Source organism: Bos javanicus, chromosome 16, assembly GCF_032452875.1.
Source record: "Bos javanicus breed banteng chromosome 16, ARS-OSU_banteng_1.0, whole genome shotgun sequence".
Taxonomy (NCBI): domain Eukaryota; kingdom Metazoa; phylum Chordata; class Mammalia; order Artiodactyla; family Bovidae; genus Bos; species Bos javanicus.
In genome coordinates, this window is record NC_083883.1 from 51,981,842 (window position 1) to 51,989,775 (window position 7,934).

Below are 7,934 nucleotides of genomic sequence, written 5' to 3' on the forward strand. Positions count from 1 at the left end.
CAGAGGCCCATCCATCTCTTCTCAAACCTCTGACCCCTGGTGGCCTCCTGGGGAAAAGGGACCATGGGACCATCATGTGTTCTTGGAAGGCTCTCAGGATGCAGCAGTGAACACACACACCCTGTGCCCTTAGAACGGGCAACAAGTTGGCACCACCGGTCAGGGGCCTGTGGTCCCTGGGCAGTGCAGAGTCTGTGCAGAGAGGCTACAGAGCAAGCCGGAGGGGCCTAAGGGAGAGCCCAGGGCCTTAGGGCCTGGAAGTTGAAGGTCATGGGAAGGAGCTTCCTCCCCAAACCTCCCAGCTGCTCCCTCAGCCACGAGCCCCCCACCTGACCCCTTGCCTGGTGGCTCCACCTTTGAACAGCTGACAGATGGACAGACAGAGCTTGATCACTTTCAGTTTGCTTTGATGCTGCCGCTAAGCACACTCTCCACTCCTGTCTCTGCTGACAAGCCTCCTAAACCCTGCTGAGCTACCCCCTGGGCCCACAGACACCCCCCTCCCCGATATGCCCACACTGGGCCCTCCCCGCTCCAGGGCCCTCACCTGGCTCCCCACCCTCCTCCCTCAGCCCTCCTGATTAACACCTGGACCCCATGTGGGACCCTCTGCCCCATGAATGAGCGTCACTTGTGTGAGCTGAGACAAATGATGAAAAATGTGATGAGCTGCTCAAAAAGTATTGGAAAATACAGCTGGCAGATAGAGATCTCCCCCGCAGTGCCAGGTCACAGAAACTCCGCAGCTTGTGGCTGCGTGGGAGGGCCCTTCCGGAGCCTTGGGGACCAGAGGGCAACGCAGGTCCCCACCCCCGGTATCAGTCTTGCCTCTTGTCACACACGACCCTCCCTCTGGTTTCCTGCTGCTGCAGGTGGCAGTCCCCTTTGCACAGACAGCTGCCCCCTGGTGCGTGCTGTGCTGGTCAGCTTCCAGAAGGGCCAATAGAGAGGACCTGGTTGGACAAGCATCATTTTCGGGGATTTATCATTTTTTTCTTAGGCTCTTACCAGAATTGGGGTGACGCCAACAGTTAGGTACAGACGTAACTGTTCAGGCCTTTAAAATGAGCAGTGGCAGAAGGTCCAGAACTGCCCAGTTCTCCACTCCGCACCTTGCCCTGGGGTCCAGTGATTGCTCAAACCCTCCTCCAGTCTAGGAGCTGAGCTGTAACCTGGTGGTCCTCAGAGAGGGCCAGTCCTAGGGGCCTCACCTTGCCCTCTAGCAACCAGAGCCACAGCCCCCGCAGAGACCCTCCCTTTTCTTTAGGGCCCAGTTGCTTCTCTGAGGAGGGCCTTGCACATCCTGGGACTTGAGTCACAAATCCTGTCATTCTCAAACCAAGTTTCATGGGTCTGCCCTGGTCACCAGGTCATGGCCCTCAACATACCTATGGGTGCCACCAAAATCACACTCCTGGGACCCCCACTGCCCACCCTACAGCATTCCCAGGGATCTCTGCCCATTTCCCCTGTATCAAGCTTCCACTGGAGGGCTAAGCAATCTGGGGAGGCTTCCTGAAGGAGGCAGGGCCCCAGAAACTAAGGTGAAGAAACTAAGGTTCATAGAGACAAGGGACAGTCTCATGGTGAACTGCAGCCTGGACAGCCCCTCCTCCCCACATCAGGGTTGACTTGCTGTTTCTGGAGGCTGAGTTCTCAGCCTCAAGAGCTCAAGCGCTCCATCAGGGGCCAGCACATCCCCACGGGCTGATGGGATTCCTGTCGGGAGAGCTGGGTTGAAGTCTGCAGGGCAGTCAGGGCTGCAGCCTGGACAGCCCCTCCTCCCAACTCTGCAGGGTTCAGCCAATGACTGGTCTCTCCTTGCTAGCTCCTCCTCTCAGGTGTCAGCACAGCTGTAGCCTCCAGTGTGTGTGATGTCTGGAGCCTGGCCAGGCCCACTTGGCCAAGCTGAGGGGCGGGGGGAGACTTGTCCTAATCTCCCAAAGTGGGGGGCTTGTTCTAATCCTCAGAAAGCAGGGACTCGTTCTGATCCCTGGATGGGTTCTGAGGCTGCTCAGTGTTGGCAATCCAGGACTTCTGGGAGGTTGTGGGATCCCTGGCCTGGAGACTTCAGAGGATGAGGGATTTCATCCCACCCGCTCTGGGTGTTGGAGGGGCCTCACAGCGCCCCCCTGGGGAAGCTGGAGGTAGAGAGGGGGTCAGCCAGGAGCCAAGGGGCACAGTGAGGAAGCAGTCCTTGTTGAGGGTTGTCCCACTCCCAATGACTCAGGGTGCTGTCTGCCACCCCGCATCCTGTGCCCACCCACACCTTCAGGCCTGGTGGCCTCAGGTTTTACATAGAAAACATTTCTGACCACCCCCCGCCCGCCCTCCTTGTGATGTGGCTGGGGATACGTGTGGTGTTTCCCCTGACAAGGCACACACATTTAGGTCACATTTAGTTCCCAGAAAAGAATTCCTGGGCCAAAGAGCATGATCACTTAGGAATCCCCCAAGGTCACCTTCACACATGGGTCTCCCAGGTGTCTTGTCCTCTGTGGTCAGTTGCTCTGCAGCCTATGATGGGACCTGCTCTCTTGGGGTCCCTTTGGGACCCCTTGAATTGTTTTTTTCTCTTTTGGTTGCACACAACTTGTGGGATCATATTCCCTGATCAGAGATTGAACACTAACGCTAACCCTGCCTAAGGCAGTGAAAGCACTGAGTCCTATTAACTGGACTTCCAGGGAATTCCCATCCCTTGAATTAAAAAAAAATATTTTTTTTTATAGCAGTTTCAGGTTCTTAGCAAGTGAGGGGGAACATTCCCCCCATCAATACCCCTTCTTCAGTTGCTCAGTTGTGTCCGACTTTTGTGACCCCGTGGACTGCAGCACGCCTGGCTTCCCTATCCATCACCAACTCCTGGAGCTTGCTCAAACTAATGTCCATGGTTGGTGATGCCATCCAACTATCTCATCCTCTGTCATCCCCTTCTCCTTCCGTCAGTCTTTCCCAGCATTAGTGTCTTTTCCAATGAATCAGCTCTTCACATCAGGTGGCCAAAGTACTGGAGCTTCAGCTTCAGCATCAGTCCTTCCAATGAATATTCAGGGTTGATTTCCTTTAGGATGGACTGGTTTGATCTCCTTGCAGTCCAAGGGACTCTAAAGAGTCTTCTCCAACATCACAGTTCAAAAGCATCAATTCTTCAGTGCTCAGCTTTCTTTATGGTCCAACTCTCACATCCATACGTGACTACTGGAAAAACCGTAGCTTTGGGGGCTAAGATGGACCTTTGTCGGCAAAGTAATGTCTCTGCTTTTTAATAGACTGTCTAGGTTTGTCATAGCTTTTCTAACAAGGAGCAAGCTGTATATAGTCAGCAAAAACAAAACGGGGAGCTGACTGTGGCTCAGATCATGAACTCCTTATTGCAAAATTCAATAACCCTGAGGACAGTGCATTTGTTACAAAAGACAAACCTGCACTGACACTTCATCCTAAGCCAGAGCCGGTAGTTCACGTCCGGTGGCTCGTCCTGTGCTCTGGACAAACGTGTGATGTCGCGTCCTCGCCGCTGAAGTTTCCAGAGCAGTCTCACTGCCCCAAACCTCCGCCCACGCCTTGGATTTTGAGTCTCAGGGTCTCGGGGGTCCCGCATGGGAACAGTTCCTGGGGCCTGTCTGGGGCGTGGCCGAGGCGGAGCGGCCCGCGGGGCGGGATCTGGGCGTGTCCAGGAGGGCCCTGCTTCCTAAAACCTCGGGGCGCGCGGCCAGGGGGACGCCATGGGGGCGAGGGGCGCGCGAGTGGCCCTGTGCGGTGTTGCGCTGCTCTGCGCGCTGGGCCTGGGCCAGCGACCCCTCAGCGATCTGAGCTGCAGCCCTGGCCAAGTTCTGCATGGGACGGGGACAGACGCACGCTGCTGCCGCTGCGCCCCAGGTAAGGCAGGCGGGAGCCCCTGCGCGGAGGGCGGCAGCGCGGCGAGCCTCCCCGTGCTCAGGGCAAGCTTTCTGGGTCCAAAGCCCTGATCCCAGCGCAACCCGGCGGAGGCAGAAGTGGCTTGGGGATTGGGGATTAGGGGTTGGGGGGTGGTGGCCGGGAGGTGGGGCAGGGGGTGTGGGAACCTTCCCCAAGACAGGTCAGGGGTCCCAGTGTAGAGGAGGGCTGTCCCTCTTCCTTCTGAGTGGGTAGTGAGCCCTTGGCCATCACTCAGGCTGTTTGGGGTTGCACCCCTCTTTCTGCCAGCTCCCTGCCTCGGACCTGCATATCTGGGTGGGAGAAAAGTGGAATGGGTCAGTTTGGGGACAAATATCCCCCGGAAAACACCCAGGGTGTCACCCTGCCAGGATCTGGGGGGTGGTAAGGGGCTCTTAGAGTTTAGGTCTCAGTGTCATGGACACTGTAGACAGCAGTCGGGGAGGGATGGGCAAGCTGCCTGGAGGGTCCTGGCAGCTGAGGGCCATGCAGGATGGAGAGGGGGCAGGGAGTAGATCTCCCAGGCGACCCCTTTGTCTGTCGGGATGGCTCCGGGTCACACTGAGTCATGGTTACCCTGGGTGAGAGCAGCTTCAGGGCAATGGGGGATGCAGCCAGGCCAGGTGGGTGAAGGAGCTGGGTGCCCAGGAAGGCGGGGCACAGCTGGACCAAGCCAGGGTCCTGCCTCCCAGACAGTACTCTGCCCAGCTGAGGTAGCCCTTCCCTGCCCCCCATTTCCCTGGGGACTAAGAGGGGGTGCCCCGGGGAGGGGGCTCCCCCCAGCTGCTGAGAGAGCTGTTTGTTCCCTGCCCAGATGAGGGGACCTGTCCTGAGCCGGACTGCCAGTGTATCCAGCCCGAGTTCCACTGTGGAGACCCACAGTGTAAGAGCTGCAAGTACTACTCCTGTCCACCTGGCCAGGGAGTGCAGCCTGAGGGTAAGTGGTTGGTGGGGGTGGCCCGTGCAGGCCAGGGGCATTGACAGGGCCCAGCCAGAGCTCGTAGCAGCTGGTGTGGAAGAAAGCTTGCAAGTAGGGGTTCGGACACCCTCTGGGCAGATGGGCACCAGTGTGGGGTCCTATGAAACCCTGGCAGGCAGGCAGTTCTCTTGTTCTGGCATCTCAGCCCTTGCTGGAGGCACAGCGCCCACTGTGTGCGTGGTTCTCTTGGCCTAGGTGTCTTTGTCCAGAAATGATGCCCTTAGGGCTGGTTGTGAGGAACAGAGGGGTGTCCAGGACTGTCTGGCCCTTAGGCCCTGGCTCAGACTATGTCCAGGTCTATACCCACCCTGACCTTCCAGGCGGAGCCCAGTCTGGAGTTCAGCCCCTTGTCTGGAAAGAGCCTCTCATCCTCTTAGGGAGCTCTTTACCTGGGGGGGCGGGGCCTGTCTGAGCACGTGGGGGCTGGGGAGTGAGGGCAGCAGGGGCCTGTGTGAGGTTTTGGGGGCAGGGGAGCCTAGGGGTGACTGGGGCACAGCCTTACCCCAATCTCCAGGGCCCTCACCAGCCTCCTGCTCCCCAGCCTCCTGGAGCAAGTGAAGGCCCAGCCTGGCTCTTGCCAGGCTTCAACCCCACCCCCAGCTCCGCTCCATCATTTGCAAGCAGATCCCTCCCCTCCCCCATATCCCTTCAGGGACCCTCCACTCAGCCCTGAGTCACAGCCTGCCCTGGAAAGGGGCACACTGGGGACCTGATTTATCCCAGGCCCACGTCCTGTGGGCACCAGAGGTTCCTGTCAAATGGATAAGGTCAGGGTGGTGGAGTCCTGCTGGGGACCTGGACCCCAGCAGGATCCCACCCCAGCCACCCCTGCAGCCATTGTATGTCTGTCTGTCTCCAGGCAACTTCAAATTCGGCTTTGAGTGTGTTGACTGTGCCGTGGGGACCTTCTCTAGGGGCCATGAGGGCCGCTGCAAACCTTGGGCAGAGTGAGTGCTGGTGGGGCCTTCTGGTGGCGGGGCGGTCCAGGCAGGCTTGAAGGCGGGGCCTCTGCTGTCATTTCTGGTGCAGTGACCCCCCAACAGCTCAGAGGACTGCAGCAGTGCGGAGGAGTGCTCGGGTCGCTGAGGGCTGACCGAGGGCTCTGTCCGTGTGTCCCAGCTGCGTCCAGCTTGGGTTTCCCACCCTGTTTCCCGGAAACAAGACGCACAATGCTGTGTGCAGCCTGGGGCTGCCGCCCACTGAACCACCCAGCCCAGTGACCATCGTCATCCTCTCTCTGGCTGCCTGCATCCTGGCCCTGACCGTGACCCAGCTAAGCCTGCACATCTGGCAGCTGAGGAGGCAAAGAATGTGGCCCCCAGGTCAGTTGTGCCTTAGGGAGGGGGGGTCCCCTGCCTGCCTGCCTGCTGATTGCAGCCCCTCTGCAGAGACCCAGCTCCTGGAGGCCCCGCCACCCCCACCTGAGGATGCCTGCAGTTGCCAGTTCCCTGAGGAGGAGCGGGGTGAGCGGCTGTCAGAGAACAAGGGCCGCCAGGAGGACCTGTGGGTGTGAAGTGCAAAGGGTCCGTGCCAGGCCCTCCCTGGAGCTGGCCCAGGCTGGCCCTCAGGAGCAAGGGCTCTGGGCCCCATGGTGGGGCCCCAGCTCTGGGCCCGGCCCTGCTCCCCTCAATGGTGGAAGCAGGTGGGGGATGGTGACCGTGACCAGTGCCCTGGATCATGTCGAAGAGGCGGCAGCTGTGGCTGGACCCCGTGGAAGACACAGACGCACAGGGGCTGCCTCCCTCTCTTGCTGTCCCACTGGGGCCGCATCTGTGGGCCCCTGGTTCCCAGGACCGGAGGCTAAGGACCTGGCTACAGGCAGCACTCAATAAACGCTTGTCCAGTGACCTAAGTGGATGTGTGCTGGGGGAGAAGGGACCGGTTCTGGATTCTCCCCCGACCAATGCTCACAGTCCCTTCCTAGCCGAGGTGGGAGTGGGGGTGGGGCTGAAGTGGGACCATTACAGTCCTCAGCACAAGCCCTCAGCTGGGACCACAGGGGAGGCATGTTCTGCTGGACCCCTGCCCTCTGTGCCTCTTGGCTGCCCTGTCCAAACCCATTCTCCGGTGGTTGGCCAGGCAGTTGCTCAGGCAGCCGGGTCCTTGGTGTGTGTCTGGTCTCTGTGCCGTGAGTGCTCCAGACTCTGGTTCTGGGCTGGCTGTATGTCCTGCTGGTCCTTGTGGGGTACCTGCCCTTGGGTCATTGGGCCCCAATCTGGGGCAAGGTAAGTTTCCGCCCACACTTCCTGGTGGATGTGGGCAGCCTCAGAGTAGCCTGGTTCTAGCCCTCTGTCCAAGCCCTCCTGTTGGCCTCTACCACCTCACAGGGCCCTCGCTCCTGGGGCACTGTCCTGGGGTTTTGCCCAATAGAGAAGAGCAGTGTTTTTCAGCCTCTTGACAGCACAACCCCTGGGGAGTCTGATAAGGTCTCCTTGGCACCCAGGGCGTGGCTGGCGGGCCAGTGGAGACAGGTCTTGGCAGCAGCTCTCTCCAGCTGTCAGTACACCTGGCCCCCCTGCTGTCTGTGGCCCCAAGTGTTCTAGCACCATCCCCCTCTCCCCTGCTCACTGTGCCCTCCCCACCCACCTGCATGCTGCCCAGGAGAGCCCCTTGATTCACTGGTCCCCAACCCCACCTAGTTCCAGCGGGGCAGGTGGGCCCAGCTCAGAGCAGGAAGTGGAGGGGAGAGGGGCTCTGCACCCTGCATTCCATCCCTTGTGGGGCACAGCCCGCTTCTGCCTGGAAGGAGGGGCGTGGCCTGCTCGTGACTATTCACACAGGGAGAACAGCCCCCTCAGCCGCTTCTCTCTGCCTGCCCCTCGGGTCCTAGCTCTGGGGGCCCAGGGAGCCAACCAGCTGCCACACCCTTAGGCTCCTCCTCTGCCCCCAAGCCAGATCTCCTGTCCCTCGCCAACCCTCGCCCACCTGCCTCCAGGAGGGCCCTCCTCATCGCCGTCACCTGGGTCCCTTGACTGCCCCTCCCCAACCTGTGGGGAAGGGGTCCCCACCCTGGCTCAGCCCCCTGCTGAGGCCAGGA

At 59.9% G+C, this 7,934-nt stretch overlaps 1 protein-coding gene across 2 annotated transcripts; it reads left to right on the forward strand.

The window, feature by feature from the left end:
• The first annotated feature begins 2,514 nt into the window (after positions 1-2,514).
• On the forward strand, positions 2,515-6,744 carry TNFRSF18 (TNF receptor superfamily member 18). 2 transcript variants are annotated; one of them, XM_061383124.1, is made up of 5 exons: positions 2,517-3,882; positions 4,733-4,855; positions 5,757-5,844; positions 6,017-6,219; positions 6,286-6,744. In XM_061383124.1, the coding sequence occupies exons 1-5, from the start codon at positions 3,729-3,731 to the stop codon at positions 6,408-6,410; spliced, it is 693 nt and encodes a 230-aa protein (XP_061239108.1). In that variant the 5' UTR covers positions 2,517-3,728; the 3' UTR covers positions 6,411-6,744. The 2 variants fall into 2 exon arrangements, with proteins under 2 accessions (XP_061239107.1, XP_061239108.1); XM_061383123.1 differs by having other exon boundaries at positions 2,515-3,882; positions 6,017-6,744.
• Positions 6,745-7,934: the final 1,190 nt, after the last annotated feature.